Here is a 17,713-nt window from a genome sequence, read left to right on the forward strand (position 1 = left end):
GATAGGCCTGCTTGAACCGACATATTTGATTTCGACCCTGAAAATCCTGTAAATAACGCATAGTCGCGTATAAATAAATAAGCGATGCGTTATAACTTATAAATCCTCTCATCTCTCTTATTTATGGGAAATTGAAAATAAGAGATATGATATACCGGCATCTTTTTCCGCTGGCATGAGAGTGAGATTGTCGGTCTTTATTAAAACTTAATTTATCAGTCCACTAAAATAAGGATATAGTATTTAGCTTTTCTTACAAATAATATATATGTCTTGAATTCAAATTTGTTGGGTTCTCGGTAGATCTTAACCGCACATAGAATTGGCAATTTTTTACATAATTTTTAAATTCGACATGAACTTAATTCAAAATAAGTAAGTTATGGGGGTTTAATTTGTTTTGTTAAATGGGTCAAACTATAGTTGACTTATATAATCTTATACATATGCATCGACACAGTCCAAACTCGACACTTGACATTTAGGACTGATAATTTTTTTACACGACTCACGAATTAATACAAACTCTGTATGAAATTAAAGAATTAAAGTTGAAATGTTTTACCCGTTTAATTGAATGAATTTGATTATGTTTTATTTATATAGTCTTATACTCATGCATTGACATGACCTGAACCCGAATGCCAACACGAATTACCACCCATAGCCACAAGTGTGAGCATTTGCATCTTACTCTGCAAATTTACTTTCCATTTTAGGTATAAAAAATTGTGTTTTCCATTTTTAGCTACCAACATTTTCAAAACATATGCATTTGACTCTGTTATTATCTATTCATTTTCACTATTTTATCTATATATTTTTTTTATTCTTTATTGAAATGAGATAGAATGTTAAAGATTAAAAAAGAGCTTTATTCTTACATTTAGTGAGTTTATTCAAATTGTTGAGTTTGATGCAACTCATTTTACTCCCATTTTAAGATAACCAATAATATGGAACATTTACTAAACCTTTTGTTAGTTTCGTTGAAGTAAGTAAAGGGTTGATGGAGCCCTTTTTCATTTTCGGTTTGAGCTGCCAACAAATTTCAATATGTTGGCACCCAACTTTTTTATATAACAGTCAAGACTATATTAATATTATAATTGTTAGTAATTTGCTGTTTAAATTATTATTAATTTGTATAACACATTGTGAGAGAGCTGAAATAAAACTTATCTATTTAATTCATTAAATTTTGAGTTGGTTAACCACTTATTCTAACAAATAAGTCACATATAAACTATTTGACATATATTGTTCAAATTACTAAAAATTTCACTATATCATGGAGAGCAAATGAAAACACTTTTCTTAGTTCCTTACAAAAAAAAAAAAAACCCCTTTTCTTAGTTATTTATGGTCCATTTCTCATTTATACCCTTGGGATACGTTTGGCAAAGGACTTGATAAATAAAGTGGACTGAAACTGTAACAGATTTGATTGATGTGAGGAAAAAAAAAAAGTAAAAATTTTTGTATGGAAAAAGTGAAAAAAAAAATGTTTTGTAATTATTTTTTTATTTAAATAGTAATAAAAAGTGATTAATGTGATATAAAAAGTAAACAGTTTGTGTTAATTTTGAGAGGAATAGTGTGAGATTTTCTTTGGTGTTTTGAGTATTTGGGTCCTATTTCCAGTCCACTTATTTGGCAAACATAGCCCAAAAGGCCTCAAAAGTCTTAGTCCTCGGGCCTGCACTAGTACATACTATACAACCTCGCCAAAGGATGGGCCAGGATGACAGCAATGCAGGTCAGTCGGTTCTTACCAAACCCGAATTCGAAAGAAGGGGAAACAGGGGAGAAGTAAGGTCGGGAGGGGAGTAGCCGTAACCTCAGCTATCTCCACTTGAGCCTCGTCTCGGTTCAATTATCTCCCTTTGTTTTTATTTTTTTTCTCTCCTCTGTTTGGTAAGCGAGAAAATCATTGCCAAAGCTCACACGTGCTGGAAAATCCATGGCTCCGAAGCCCAAGGACAAAGGGAAACCCTCTCATTCGCCGTCGCAGCCTCCCCCTCCTATCGAAGATCTATTCGCTTCCCTTAGCAAGCACATCCAGCGATCCGATTTCGAACAAGCTGCCAAAGTTGCAGATCAAGGTCCATTTCTCACTTTCACGCTCGTCTCCTTCTCCGAATTCGTCAATTTATTTATTTAGTGTTAATGTGTGATTTCTATATGTATTTTGCTTTAATCCTTTTCAGTTCTCTGTGTCGTACCTGGTGATGAGGACGCGATTCGGTGTAAGGTTGTAGCGTTGATCAAGGCCGATAGGATCGAGGACGCTATCTCGACGATTCAGTCCTCCCAGAAGGTTCCGATTGATTTCAGTTTCTTCAAGGTATATGCAATTATCTCTTTTTAATCTGTTGTCCTCTGTTTCTTGAAGCCAAATGCATTGCAGTAAATAAATTTCGATGAACCTTAAATTGGTGAATTCTGAAGAAAACGGAGAGATTTTATATCACTAGACACTGCCTTGAATGATAATGACACTAGCCTGGAAAAAAGCAGACAATAAAATCAAATAAGAACGTAGAAGCTGATTATTTCCGTAGGAAAGTAAAGTTTGAAGTCTTTGTTTTACCAATATTGTCATATTGAATGCGTGTGCGCATGCTATATATGATTGGTTTTTATTTTTTTTGGAAACTTATTTCTCTCTCATTTTATAAAAATCCTATAATTTGTCGGGTCAGAAAATTGACGGGGAAAATAACCACACACTTGGGAAGACTGGTGATTGGTAGGTGACGTGAAGTACCCTTGGGTTTTGGTGTTCTCTCTCTCTATGTTAATGTGAAATCCATTTTTTTTCCTTTTCCCTGTTCATGTGTTAACTTTTCACACTAGTTGAATCGGTTACCACTCTCAATTCATTGCGGTCGTAGTTGTTTAAAGAATATCAGATGGAACACCCAATTTCTTGTATTTTAGTCTGTGGTCCTTGTATGAGCTCAATCAAATGAAAACGGCCATGTGGATCATTACATATTACTTCATTAAGGATTTTTTTCCACAAATATATCTGAGGTTTTCAAGCTTACATTTGGTTGTATATAATGCTCCAAGAGCATTCATATAATGCCTCAATGATGTTCTTATTTTGCTTTTGCTATCTCTAAATAGGCATACTGCTTATACAGACAAAACAAACTAGATGAAGCTTTGGAGTCCTTGAAAAGCCTAGAGGGGAATTCTACAGCCATGTTGTTAGAGTCTCAGATTCTGTATCGTCTGGGAAAAATGGACGCTTGCATGGATATTTATCACAAGCTTCAAAAATCCAAGATTGAATCATTAGAAATAAACTCTGTTGCTAGTTTGGTCGCCTCTGGGAGGGCTTCTGAAGTGCAAAGAATGATGGATACACTTAGGGTCAAAGCAACTAGCAGTTTTGAGTTGGCATTCAACACTGCTTGTTCTTTAATTGAAAGTAACAAGTACACAGATGCAGAACAACTATTGCTGTCAGCCCGAAGGTAATGTACTATTTTGCTTTTTTAACTTTATTGAATAGTATCATAATTTTAAAAATAACTTTTGTGTTATTTTTTGATGCTTAGTACTCTCTTTACTGCATTATTTTTCAAGCTTAAGTTGTTATATCTGCAGCTTTCTTGAATGTGACTGTTAGTATGTTGTAAACAGTACCTTTAGAGAAATCTTATAAGACCATATACATGCAGAGCTTATAGATTTGAAGGACAGAAACTTTGTTAAGCAGCATCTAGTCAAGCAAACCATTTGCTCTTAAAATTATTTTGACTAATAAGGGAACTCAGTTTTGTTCTTTAAGTGTTCAATTCATTGGTCTTCTCTATTTTGTTGTGTGATTATATTGTGCATTGCAAACCCGCTACTCTGTGTTGTGACAGTACATTAAAGTTTTCCACACCTCACACCTGAACTGAGTTTTTGAGATCCGATTTGGTCTATTTGGATCATTGTTTTGGCTTTTCCTCTTGTATATGACCCAAGTACATAGAAGTCCCCTTTCTTTTTTCTTTTTTCTTTTTTCATTTTTTGTGGCAAGACAGACCACATTGAAAGAGAGAGATTCCTGCTTGTAGAAGGAAGTTAAGGGTTCGGACTAGGAGCCATCTGTAATCTTCAATGCAAAGAAGCTTCTACTTGATGTTGTATATTGCAGTTCCTTATAATGTATAATGATATTTAACATTCTAGGATTCTATAATGCTTCTTCTTAGAACCTGGTATTCTGTTTTTGAATCATGGTTGCTCCTTAACTTATGAAAAGTTCTTTCTTTGCCATTTGCAGCATGTAGTTTTAACTATTTTCTCTTTTACTTTTGGTTGTAACTACAAATAGTACTTTGGGAAGTTGACATTCATAAGGAAATAACTCTGATTCGGGAGGAGTTTACATTCAGTTTGAATAAGTTATGTTTGGAGTCTGGAAATCATATCCTGCATTGTAACATCATCACTTTTAATCTTAAATGTTGTGAAGGAAGTGATGATGGAGGGATCAACGCTGATAGTTTTATATGCACTTTCTTTTTTCTTTTCTTTTTTTGTCTTTTTGTTTCCTCTGAATTTGAAGGAAACAAATATTGAAGTGTGGAATGAATTGATATTCACTGAACTATGTGCACATACGTGAAATTGGAAAAGGGGAAAAACTTCTGTAGAACAGTGATGATATAATGGACGCTAATGTGCTTGTTGCTATCAGAATTGGTCAGGAAACACTATTGGACGAGAACTTGCCTGATGATGAAATAGAGATTGAATTGGCTCCTATAGCCGTCCAGTTGGCCTATGTTCAGCAGGTGAGATTATTACATTTATGTAAAAGCTTGGATCCTTTCTTCTTTTGATAGCGAAGGCAGCAATTGATGCAAATTAGCTTTATTCATCAGCTCCTTGGGCACACACAAGAGGCCATTGAAGCTTACAGAGATATTATTAATCGAGATCTGGCAGACGAATCATCCGTAGCAGTGGCAGTGAACAACCTTATTGCGTTGAAAGGTGCAAAAGAGGTTTCTGATAGTCTAAGGAAACTTGACCGGCTGAAAGAGAAAGATTCACAGAACTTTCAGCTTGCTCGTGGAATTGACTTGAAGCTTTCACCTAAACAGAGGGAAGCAATATATACAAATCGGGTTCTTTTACTTCTCCACGCAAATAGGCTGGATCAGGTCTTGAATTCTCTCCTTATAGTTAACTAAGAATACTTACCTTTGGTTCTGTACCAAAGTGACGAACTCTGGGTGCTGCTAATTTCCTTGATGAACTCTGTTTTTTGTTAAATTTTTACAGGCTCGAGAACTTGTTGCTGCACTGCCTGACATGTTTGTTGACAGTGTGATGCCCGTACTGCTTCAAGCTGCTATTTTGGTGAGAGAGAACAAGGCTGGGAGAGCAGAAGAAGTTCTGGCACAGTTTGCGGAAAAGTTCCCTGATAAATTTAAGGTTGTTCTCCTAGCAAGGGCACAGGTTGCTGCTGCTGCCGGCCATCCCCATATTGCGGCTGAGTCCCTGGTTAAGATACCTGATATCCAGCACATGCCTGCCACTGTTGCAACCATTGTGTCTCTTAAGGAGCGTGCTGGAGATATTGACGGTGCAGCTGCTGTGCTTGACTCTGCAATCAAATGGTGGTCAAATGCCATGGCTGAGGACAATAAGCTTAATGTCATAATGCAAGAGGCTGCTTCCTTCAAGCTCAGGCATGGCCTTGAAGAGGATGCTGCCCGTTTATATGAGGAGCTTGTGAAAAGCCAGGGAAATATAGAAGCATTGGTTGGGCTGGTAACTACGGTTGCTCGTGTGGATGTTAACAAGGCAGAATTGTATGAGAAGCAGCTGAAGCCGTTAACAGGTTTGAAGGGGGTTGATGTGGATAGTTTGGAGAGGACTTCTGGAGCGAAGCATGTCGAGGGTGCTTCCGGTGTTGGGGTCACTGAGACCTACGAGGAGGGGAAGAGTAAAGCAAAAGGAAAGAAGAAGAGAAAGAGGAAGCCAAGGTACCCTAAAGGGTTTGACCCAGCTAACCCAGGTCCTCCACCAGATCCAGAAAGGTGGCTCCCCAAGAAAGAGAGGTCGAGTTACAGACCGAAGAGGAAGGATAAGAGAGCAGCTCAGGTGAGAGGATCTCAGGGTGCTGTTGTTAGAGAAAAACATGAATCAAGTGCTTCTGGTGCCAGTTCCAACGCTTCAAATTCAAAACCAAACCAAGTAAGTACCTCCAAAGGAGCCTCACAAAATGCAGTTGCAGAGCAACCCAAGCCTTCATCCAAGTCGTCAAGAAAGAAGTCTAGGAATTAACTAGAAAGGATCCATAATTTTTGGTTGAAAATTTTGAGTTGTTGCAGATTTTCAAAGATTTTTTCTTTGTCTTTTCATCTCTAGGGATTAAGCCTAGATTTAAGTAATTTATCTTTGGCCTCTGTGCTGTTTGGATTTGGATTTAGAAGAATCAGAAAACACCCTGAACTTACTGACCTTGTCGTGATGCCTTTTTATTATGCTGTTTCTACTTGTTATTTTGTATACTATGTCCAAGCTTAAAAAGTATATGAGAACCTGAGGCCAAGCTCAAGGAAACTTTCGTACTAGCCAGAGACGATAGAGGAGCCAAGTGTAATGGAGCTCAGATTTGCACCTTTGTAGTATGTACCCGTCGTTTTAACTTGGCTTCTGCGGCATTCACAATGCAGAATCTGTGTTCGAGCCTAAATTTGTTTACCTTTGACCAAAGCTTCAGATGCCTTGTCTTCAAGGGTTCCCTTGAGAGATGCTTTGGGATTTGGAGATTGTCTCCCGGAACTTCAAGCTAAATAGGGTTCCTTGGGGCATAAACTAGTGTAAGAAAGGAACCAACTATTCCTTGCCGTAATAGATATGTTATGTTTTTTTTATTCAAATGAGGCAAAGAGCAAGTAGATATGATATGTTATGTTAGGTTTACTAATATCTGCATTACAAATTTCCAATTTCATGGCTTCTTTACATCCTCGAGACGATGCACATTTTTTTTTTTCTCTTAAAAAAGAAATTGTAATGGCCAACCAAACCGGTGAAGGAATGAAATAGTTTGGTACGGCTATTCTTGAACTTCATTTTTTTGTAGGTACTTAAACCCGGCATCTGGTAATGTAATTTCACAGGCTAGACTTATTTTATAAACAAATTAACGATTTCAAATTAGAAACGTGTATTTATAAAAACATATGACTTTAAAGACGAAACCGTAATTTTACCCGACACTTGATTATAAATAGTATTGTCATTCCCTAACAATTTGAAACAGTTAAACCGAATGGATATACCAACAACTAAATCAAGTAACAATTATTAGAGAGAGAGAGAGAGAGAGATAAAGCGGGTCGGATCTTTTTCTGTTAAAATCCAATCAAATCTACCACGCCACACGGGTTGGGTGAGGTCCGGATTAGACATACCAACTCCAGACGCTTCACACAGCCTAATAAGCCTATACACATCTTTGACCCTTTTGAGTCTTTGACAATTGACACAATCACAGCAATCCTAAAACCCAATTCAACACGAAAACCTAAACCCCACATTACTACGATAATCCAGCCCATCTGATCAAGATCGAACGGACACAAACACACGAATCTCAAAAAAACCAAAAGCATCAAAGCAATACTCCCAAGACCGAAAGGCGCGCAACACACGAAAAACAACTCCGTCTCCCGCCACATCTCACTGCGAAGAACGAGTAACCCCGTGTTTGCACCCGACACGTGTCCTTTCCTATCCCCTAAATTGAACAATTCACCGTTGCCTGTCACTTTTTCTCATTCTCTCTAATTTCCCTATTTCTTTATTTCTCTTTTTGCCCTTTACTATTCTCTCTCTCTCTCTCTCTATCGCTATTGCTCTTCTCTGAGAACTCGATCGACGGGCTAGCCGCTCTTCGGATCGAATTCCGACCAGACAGAAACCCTAAAAGCCCCAAATTTCTTAGATTCAACAAAGAAGCTTTTTCTTCTGCGAGGATTCGATACCAAGAGACTCCGCTCTTGCCGTCGATTGCGTTTCTTGTGTGGGCAAATAAATTAGGGTTTTTTTCCCTCCATCGTCGTGTTAATCATTGTCGATTAGATTCGATTTGGTCATCGCCGATTCAGGTTCTATCTTTGTTTTTTGCTCCACTGCTTATCCCTTTATTCGATCCGAATAGTGTTCTCGTTTTTTCGTTTTTTTTTTTGTGCAAAAATTTGCAAACCCTAGTTTTGATCATGTTAGCGGAGGGGTAAAAAAGAAAAAAAAAAAGAAAAAGAAAAAGAAAAGAAATTTGATTGATTCTTATCTTGTAGATATATTCGTTTAAGGCATCGTTTTTATTCCATTCTAGCTAATTTCAGGTTCGTCGCAAGAAACTCTGTGAAATTTTTGGTGCGTCGTTTTAGTTTGCCATCCGAAATCGAGGGTTTTTCTTGTTAGATCTTCTGGAAAACTTTACCTCTTTCCCTTTTCTTTGGTTTTCCATTTACTTTTTCTTTTTAAACCTTGTATTTCTCGGAAAAAAGACTCAAAAAGAAATCTAGGGTTTGGTCATATATTCTGTAAAGAGAGATTGGGGTAGGGTTTATATATACAATGGCCTTGAACTTTTCGCATCGACCAATCTTTCCTGCACATCTGGCCGAGGACAATTTGGTTTCGCCCATTAGGATTGCTAATGGTTATCTCGTGGAGGGCCTCCCGGAGAAGAATGGAGATGGCTTTGGCAAGGCTTGGCTTTCGAACCTGGAAGTCGATGATCGATTTGATTATGGGAGGGACAGATGTGATCGGAGTGGCTCCCAGGAATCGGTATCAAATGACGTTCTTGATCTTTTGCCTTCAGATCCCTTTGGTATGGATATAAGTACCACTTTTACAGCAATCACGGGTTGGCTTGAGGATTTGGAGGTTGATTATGGTGGGTATGGTGGGGATGAGGTTGGGACAAGCGATGGGAGCTATCAGCTATTTGCCGGGTTGAATTTTATTTGGAACAATGCTATGAGATTCCAAGGTTTCTCTGGTACTATGGAGGTTGATAATAAGTCCAATGTGGCAAGTGGACTTGGTGGGTGTTCACGGATGAAGGAAGTACGTGATGCTTCTTGCCATGGTCGTTTTGGATCAGATTGTAATATGGATGACATTCTAGGTTTGGGAAATGAAACTTTGGGAGTTGCTGGCCAGCGAAGTGAAGATTGTTGGGAGGGTAATGGGATTTGTTCTGATGGAGATATAGGAGCTCCTCATGCAGCTTTCAATTTAGCCCTTAATTATCTGGGTTGGCAGGATCTCCTTGTTGTTGAAACCGTGTGCAGATCTCTGCGTTCTACAGTTCGAGGTGACCCCCTTTTGTGGAGGAGTATATGCATTGATCAACCTTTGAATGAGAAGATCACTGATGATATTCTTTTGCAATTAACTAATAGAGCTCAAGGTAGTCTCCAGTGCTTGAGCCTGGTGGAGTGCACAAGGATCACTGATGATGGTCTGAAACGCGTGCTTGAAAGTAACCCAAGGCTTACCAAGGTTAGTGTGACTCATTTGATCAATGCATTCATGTCTTTGTTAATGTCTTTGTCCACGTGTGTCTATATGATTGGGATGATTTTTTTGTCTCTATTTCATTTTGGAAGCCTATATCCTTCCATTGAAAACTCTCTTAACAGAATTCTAGGTCCATTTTCTTTAAAAATTCAAATTGAATTCTGTGACCTTTGTATTAAAAAGTTCACCAATGACAGTGATAAAAATAGTCTGACTTGTCATATAGTATACTTCTATGCACTGCCTTCCCTTCAAATTTTGCTTGTTCTGTTCTTAGAGTTGATTAGCTTCTGGACGTGCATTTTGCAACGGTTCTAGATATAATGATAACTGCATAGTTATCGTATTAAGAGGTGCTCTCAGAATTTGTCTTGAAAGGTGGCTTAAGAAAAGGTGTGTTACTCTATGCTATGCATTCAATGATGTGTGCATATAGAGTGAACCTGAGGACTGAAAGAAATTAAAAAATAAAAAATTTAGGTTCATGATGCGGGGATGGGTAAGCTGGTTATTGGTGGCACTAGGCTTAACTGTAGATACTTACTTTTGTTGCTATGTGGACTCTTCTTTTTGTGTGTGTGTGTGAGTTTTGACGTTGTGTTTTACTGCATGAATTGTCTGTTTGAGCATATAATTTGTTTTGTAGCGTTAAATTGATACATTGCTAAACTTGCTCTTTCTCTATGCAGTTGAGTGTGCCTGGATGTACAAGACTCAGTATTGAAGGAATTGTGAGTTGCTTGAAGGCTTTCAAGTCTGTGGGTACTCCAGGAGTGAAGCATTTGCGAATTGGTGGGCTTTATGGTGTGACACAGAAGCATTTTGAAGAGTTGAAGTTTTTGTTAGGCATGGATAGCCAGATACAGCAGAACGCCTACAAGCCGCATTTCTATAACAGAGGAAATGTTTATCTATCCTATGATGATGATCGTGCTATTGATCTTGAAACGTGCCCAAGATGCCAGAATCTGAGGCTTGTTTATGATTGCCCAGCTGAGGGTTGTCAAGGGAAAGAACATGCAACTCAGGTATGCAGGGCATGCACACTTTGCATAGCACGGTGTTCTCAGTGTGGCTGTTGCATTAATGACAGTGAATATGAGGAAACGTTTTGTTTGGAGTTGCTTTGCTCCGAATGTGGGAAACAGCCACTGGAAGTGTTAAGAGAGGCAGCATGATAGTTGGTACCTCTTAACTGCTGGTCTCCATGAACAGAGTTATAGCTTCTGTCTTCATGGCTAGAGACTGACCCCTGCATATGTCTGCTGGTTTCACACTATGGATGAGATATGTAGCAAGATGGGTTATCTGGACAGCTACCAAGAAATGTAAGGCAGCTTAGAAGAGTATGGTTCCATTTCTTTCTCTAACTATGGCCTTCCGAGTCAACTATTTCAGCCTATGGGTGCGGTTGTACTTGGGTGTGATGCGTTTGGTATCATCTGAGTTGGGGGTTTAGGTCTGTCGATGAAAGTGAGGGAAAAGAAGAAATAAATAAATAAAAAGAAAACGTAAATTAGGAATTGGAAGATTGGAAGAATATTCTGAAGAAAGTCTCCACCCACATACACTGTCAAAGATTATGTATCTTATGTTATTAGGTGATTCTGCTGAATAAATCTGATGAGTGCATCAATTTACTCGTGGATATTCGGAAGTGTCATAGAAGTGGTATTTGATTATTCAGCATCGTCTGTGCAGGGAGTGCTATGTTGTAGATAACAAAGTGGAAGGGCGACTTGTCTGGTGTGTTCTATGGTATTGGGTATCATTCCACAGAACTTGGATGCCGCACTGCTGAAGGAAAGTAAATCATGTACTTGATACCTTGAAGTGGGTTGTACCTTGGTCTCTGGCATCTAACGACCATAAATGATTATTCTTTCTGCTCTTCAGCATTTATGTGATGCTGGCTACTATCAGGTGAATGGAGCCCCCATTGTTTTTCAGGATATATCCTCTCCTTGAGCTGGGGAGTTATGAGAACTGTGCGTTTTGAGCCCTAATATATCGCCAGTCTCATCCGTTATTATTTTTCTGGCTCCTGGCTCCCCTTTCTGTTCGTGTTGGAGGTGGTGACAATTAGTTTTTACCTTCCATGGTTATTGATTGTTATTTTCCATTACAAATGGGCATTGTTCTTTGTTTCTTCCTTTGGAGTAGAATCTTGTTTCTCTCAGTTATGAATTTCAAAACCCTATCTGCCAAAAAGTGCTATTGTTCAGTGCTTTTGGTATGCAGCAAGCAGAAGTCGTCTGCACTTGCTTGACAGTATGATTTTAAGAAATAAATTTGTCTAGTATGCTTTGATGGTGAAAACTTAGCTTGCGACTCGATCAGAGAAGACACGGAATGGCAGCACAAGTATCAATTATCCAGCCAAGTTTAAAGCATGAATCTGTTGTCTCCTATTCTGTGACTGTTTTATGACCCTGTACTTCAATTCTTACAATTTATTTTGCCAAATCAACTCTGTCATGGCCTCCCCCTTATATATGGTGATTTGAGAAAGAGAAGTATTCAAACTCATGGTTTTAAAAAAGAAATATTATTTTACGAAAATTAACGAAGATTTTTTAGTCAACTAAAAAAATGTGTTCTTTTTTTAATTTGGCTACGATATTTGATTATATGAAACATTGAAAATGTCAAAAATATTATTTAAAATAAATTTTATAAGCATAAATCCCTACAAATTTTAGATCATAGTGCTCACCTTCTTATCCTGCTCAGTACTTTACGAGCAGCATTAAGATCGTATTTATAGAAGAAAAAAAAAAAAAAAAGAGAAGAAGATAGTAATTAGTAAATTAGAAAGAAAAGTAGATAATATCTATTAAATTAGAAAAAAAATATAGTATTTATTATATTATTTGTAACAACATAAAGCACTTAGTTTTCTCGTTGACTATGACCAAAAATTCAAAATGTAGTTTTTTTTTTTTTTTGCCCGATTCAAAATGTAGTTTAATATATGCATCAACGTCAACAGACTACTCAATTGTTTGCAAGCCAGCAAAGTAAGTTTTGTGCAGGTTCTACAAATATTGGAAATTGTTTTAGAGAAATATTTGGTGTAAATATTTGACCCATATTTTCTCATATTCTGATCTATTAAATTTGTGTGATCCGTCAAAGATTTTGCGGAATCCACATAAGTTCACAAATTTAATGATTAATTTATACAAAAAATAAAAGAAAAATATGGGTTAAATATTGACACCAAATATGGGTTTTTAAAGCTTTAGAGTTTAGAAACAACATAACAACAGGAAAGTCAAGACCCAAATCTTTCTTCTGTTTACTTTTCATGCTCATTTATTAAAATTTATTTCACAATAATGTGTGTTTTAACAATTAAAAATATAAAAAATAAAAATGACTAAAAACACATCACAGTCCACCCATATGAAATTACTCTAAAAGGAGGAATCAAACGTTTTTGTATCTCAGATTATTGGAAACAGCCGTATGGCATTAAAGAAAAGTAGGTCCCTCTCCCTCTAAGCCGGCTATTCTCTACTTAACAGAGTTGTGGCTTCTGTCTGTTGGATGAGATTGAGCTAAATTGGTCATCCATGAAGATAGGAAGAAAAAAGTTAATTTAAGTCATCCAAAAATAATATATATATTGTTTAAATCAAATTGGAAAAGGGTTACAAGTGATCAAAATACCAAAAAGAAGTGGGCTCCCATACAATTGACTCAAACACAAAAATTAACTGAAACAAAGTAGGAAATGGGGCAAATAATTAGCCCGATCCTCTCCAAAGAATCGCATAAAGTAATTTCAAAAGCAAAAAGATGACACAAAAAGTCATAAACGTCAAGAGGATTACAAACTCTAATTACAGGTGTAAGAACCCCATGAGGTCCAAACCCATCTGCACCCCAAGCATAGGACAACATAGACCACCCGAAGGAAGTCAATATAAGGAAAGCAATGGTAATATCCGAATCTAGAGCCGATGAGAAGGGGTTTTTTTACATGTTCATTGAGCCCATCATGGAAGTTACTTTCAAACGTCAAGACATACTCGTTTTAACATGCTACAGTAATGACAACATGTGTAATCGTACGTTGCTTGTGCCAACTACTGAGACCAAGATGGCGCATGAACAGAGAGAAAAGAAAATGCAAATGGTTTGAGTAATGATGAAAAATGAAGACAACTGATCTGCTTACTGTAAAACATTATACATATAACTACGTGGGAACTGATCTGATAAGGTTGAAAAGGTGAAGACATTCAAAGAAATTAAGAAAGTGAATTAGATTATTCTTAACAGAGAAAGAAGTGAAAAACAACCATTATTGAATCATAGAGGAGCTGAGGCTCCGGAAGCTTAATAGCAAGATCAAGCCTAATGAATGACATTGGATTCTGTTTTGTGTAACAAAGAGGCTTCTTGATCCACAGCAGTCGAGATTATTTCTGAGATTTCTTGCGGATATCTTTCATCCATTTGAAGTTTAATATTGATTTCCCAAACTTGCTCCCTTTGGGCCCATCCTTCCCCTTCTTCTTGTTGTCCTCTGATGCCGGCGGCGGGGGGTCAGGGTTGTCGTAATCCCATTGATCAGCCCACGAAGGTCCAGAATCCATCTCTCCTTCCTTTCCTAACTCTCTTGCATTCCCTGAACCAGAACTTTTTTATGACAGCTTTTGAAATTTGTTTTAACAGTCATTTGCTTATTTTAAGATAATGCTGCTTTGGTCCTCCATTTTGCACGAGGCATAAATTTGGAAACAAAGTTGGTTATTTTGGGTGAACGGCGTTAGGAAATCGTCTTAAATCACCATTTGCTTCTTTTAACCAAACCTGCTTTGACCACTTTGATTCTTAACGTGATCACATCCTTTCACATGAGTGTGGTTAATAGTTGGTTATTTCAGTAAACAACCGATGGCCATTCATCAACCCTTTTTGACGGGGTATCTACTGGTCAAGGCAATGATAAAAGTCCATATCTATATCCATGTCAAACCTTACATTTATCTAATCATCTCTGCCATGGATTGACCAGCTAATTTAAGATAATTTTTCATTTCGTTTTAACTGATTTAGAAGGCAAACCAAAGATATGAAATCTAGAATTTCATTAATATACTACTTCTAAGTGTTTACTTTTTGATGTGACAGTAGATCATATATAGATTAACCCGCCCAAAATTTAATAATAATTTTCACTGCCACGTCAAAGAGTAAGCACTCTCTCTTAATATAATTCCTCCAACAAATAACACGTCCCCCAGCTGACACCATGTACACCAAAGCTACCACTGCAAATTAGGGATGAATTCCAATATGTTTGCAACATAATGAAATAGGAAAGTATATCATCAAGAAGGTTTGTAAATTTACAAGGAGAGCTAATGAGCCAATTAAGAAATACACGAATAACCAATGGATTGTGGATAAAAAATGAGGAGCACAAAGATAGGAGTCAGTTGCTCAACCTTTTACTCGGGCTCATCACCTGTAAAATTCAACGTGACCGGCAATCTCCTTACACAACAGCTTTGCCTCACCAGCTAACTTTAGGCTCTTAACAATGGCAAGTCCTGTCTGTTTGTGGGTAGATGATGGCTTATATGACATGGCCTCTTCTTTGATACCAAGTAACACAGCCTCCCTAGCAGGAATCACATTTTCCCACCAAAACTCGCGTAAAATCCCATGTATCAACTCCCAATAACCACGGTCCCTTTTCACACGGAATATTGAGCTTCCGTTTTGGGTCCAGCAATACAAGTCAACCCATTCTCTGTCCATTACCTCCATCTGACCCTGCACCTGAGGCATGTAATAGAATGGCATGGTTGACCAGGGCAGAGCCGTCTCAGGCTTCCCCTTGTTATAAGGGCACTTTACTTCCAGGATCCCACCATCCGGAAAGCAACCAAGAAGACCGTCAGGGGAAGCACCGATCCAGTGAAATCGCTCCTCTGAATGGGTTGCAAATCCTAATAAGCTCACCTCACGACCCGTGATGCTTCTGTAGCGGTCTATAGCAGCTGCTTCATTGAGCACACCCCACTCCATGGCACTAGTTCTGGAACCTCCCAATATTTCTGTTTCTGATTCAAAAACTTTCTCATTCCAGAGCTCAAATCGACGGTTTCCTTTCCAAAAGCCCAAGGCAGTGCTGAAAGTGCTCGTTGTTAGCTTATCCCTGCGAAGGGCAAACCATTCATCTGAACGTTGGGGAGCATCAGATGGAGTAAGGTGCGCAGCCAGCACTAAAGATGAGGGGGGACGAACAATGGGAGGAGCAGTTGGAGACATCACTGTTGAGGTGAATCTTGAAACCGTTCTCTGAATTCCATGCTCTTTTCTTGAAAACAACAATGCAACTGCTTCATGGCAATTGCCACAGAATCTAGTGATGCATGCATTGCTCATGGCTGAGGTAATCATGCAGTTGATACCAAATTTATTTCGAGGAAGGATCCTACAAATGCCACATACTGCTTGAAAATTCAGTTGAAGAGTACCACAAAAAGTATGAGAGGAAATTTTTCCTCTGCGTAATATTGTAGGAGTATAACATAAAGAGAGACAGAAACCAGTTTGTAAAAAGATTCATCTGAAATAAATACAAAACACTAAAGGCTCAAAATAGCATCCCACGCTACAGATAAACTACTAATAAAGGGCGTCAATATAATCAACAGACTGTTTATTTCTCCCCTCCACGAAAAGCACATTCTGTTCTTCATGATTAAGTGGTCAACGTTTCATCGAATAATATTTGATAATCAAGGATTTTTCCAAAATCTTTGTCAAAGAAAATGATTGAATATTTGTCCTTTTTCCTACAACACCATCATGCAATTCATTCTGTGTAAGGGGAACAATCGAAAACAACGAAAGCAGTTGCTCGAATATTCTGTTCATGATACTGTCAGAAAATATGAATCTAAGCTTTTTATGGAATTAGACATGCTACACCATATTCCCAAGAGGCAAGAGCCTCTAACAGAAGTTGAATCTCAGCCCATGCAAATAAACGTTGCCACTTGGATTAATAATTTCATTTCAATTAACCCAACCGTTTCTCAATCATGAATTTTATCATGTAACTTGAAACACTTATCAACTATTTAACTCAAACAATGGCATTTCCTAAACTTGTTTAGCAACCAAATGTTGCGATAAACATAGTGAAAGAAGAAAAGAATAACAAATGGAAGTTTTGCAAATAATCCTTTATCCTGTAAAGTTAAAAGCAAATGATTTAACTTAAAAGAAAATAAACCAGGGAATAAAATATCCTAGGCGGAGACAAAGCAATTACTTCATTCATTTGGTCACTGAGAAAACAACTAATGCATGTGAACGAGATGCTAATGCATCATAATTCCATAATAAAGAAAACCCAATGAAACATCAAAGCCAAAAACCAATCTTTGACACCCAAACAAGCCTAATTACTCAGTATACGAGAGGAAGAAAATGAAGGAAAGGTGTTTGCTTTAATACCTGACAGAGGCCTAGACTTGAAGGAGACAGAATTGGGGGATGTAAAAGCAGACGGCGGTCTTAGAATGAAAAAGGGTCCTCCATTGTGAACCCCAAATTGGGAAGCTCTAGTTTGAGAGGAAGAGCCTTGAATGAACCTCATCGACTAAAGTTTGCTTACAATCACGACCAAAGTCATGAAAGAAGAAGAAGAAGATAGGTACAAAGTTGCCGAAAGTTCAAGTTTTCGCAGCTGAGCGCGTAATGCGTATCTAGGTGATGCTGTAATAAGGGTTTTGCTTCAGGACAAGGATCAAGTATGCGACTCAGAGACAGGGAGGTGGGCTATCGGTTCATTTCAGTTTCAGAGACGCAGCGTTTTCGACACTCAAGCAAAACGCCGTCGTTCCTAGGAAGCCATTTTTTGTTGGTTTTGGTAATTGCAAGAACGGTAGAAAAACACAACCACACACAAGTCCACGACAGTAAAATTTGTTTTACTTGTGAAATTATGAATGTGACCTTCAGAATTATGACAAATAATTTAAAATATATATTACTTTTAAACATAAATTCTAAAAAAAAATTCTCATATATTATTTTTTTGTTTCTAGGCAAACCAAAAACTTTTTTTTTTTTTTTTTACTGTGTCATTCACTTGATTTTATTTTCATCTTAGCAGGCC

At 37.7% G+C, this 17,713-nt stretch overlaps 3 protein-coding genes across 5 annotated transcripts; 2 read left to right on the top strand and 1 right to left on the bottom strand.

Annotated features, from left to right (window-relative positions):
- Nucleotides 1-1,791: 1,791 nt before the first annotated feature.
- On the top strand, nucleotides 1,792-6,643 carry LOC132178586 (uncharacterized). Of its 2 annotated transcripts, XM_059591034.1 has the most exons (6): nucleotides 1,792-2,105; nucleotides 2,211-2,347; nucleotides 3,136-3,488; nucleotides 4,706-4,802; nucleotides 4,893-5,174; nucleotides 5,296-6,643. In XM_059591034.1, exons 1-6 carry the CDS (start codon nucleotides 1,964-1,966, stop codon nucleotides 6,301-6,303), a joined length of 2,019 nt encoding a protein of 672 aa, XP_059447017.1. In that variant the 5' UTR covers nucleotides 1,792-1,963; the 3' UTR covers nucleotides 6,304-6,643. The 2 variants fall into 2 exon arrangements, with proteins under 2 accessions (XP_059447017.1, XP_059447018.1); XM_059591035.1 differs by lacking the exon at nucleotides 1,792-2,105 and having other exon boundaries at nucleotides 2,259-2,347; nucleotides 3,153-3,488.
- Nucleotides 6,644-7,799: 1,156 nt separating this feature from the next.
- LOC132177796 (F-box protein SKIP14) lies at nucleotides 7,800-11,871 on the top strand. Its single transcript, XM_059590253.1, has 2 exons — nucleotides 7,800-9,543; nucleotides 10,251-11,871. Exons 1-2 carry the CDS (start codon nucleotides 8,608-8,610, stop codon nucleotides 10,737-10,739), a joined length of 1,425 nt encoding a protein of 474 aa, XP_059446236.1. The 5' UTR covers nucleotides 7,800-8,607; the 3' UTR covers nucleotides 10,740-11,871.
- Nucleotides 11,872-14,834: 2,963 nt separating this feature from the next.
- Nucleotides 14,835-17,414, bottom strand: LOC132178699 (uncharacterized). 2 transcript variants are annotated; one of them, XM_059591211.1, is made up of 2 exons: nucleotides 17,050-17,414; nucleotides 14,835-16,034 (listed from the first exon to the last, which is right to left on the bottom strand). In XM_059591211.1, exons 1-2 carry the CDS (start codon nucleotides 17,189-17,191, stop codon nucleotides 15,040-15,042), a joined length of 1,137 nt encoding a protein of 378 aa, XP_059447194.1. In that variant the 5' UTR covers nucleotides 17,192-17,414; the 3' UTR covers nucleotides 14,835-15,039. The 2 variants fall into 2 exon arrangements, with proteins under 2 accessions (XP_059447194.1, XP_059447195.1); XM_059591212.1 differs by having other exon boundaries at nucleotides 14,835-16,018; nucleotides 17,050-17,137.
- Between the last annotated feature and the right edge of the window lie 299 nt (nucleotides 17,415-17,713).

The sequence above is a fragment of the Corylus avellana genome, chromosome ca4 (genome assembly GCF_901000735.1).
Source record: "Corylus avellana chromosome ca4, CavTom2PMs-1.0".
In the NCBI taxonomy this organism is placed as follows: domain Eukaryota; kingdom Viridiplantae; phylum Streptophyta; class Magnoliopsida; order Fagales; family Betulaceae; genus Corylus; species Corylus avellana.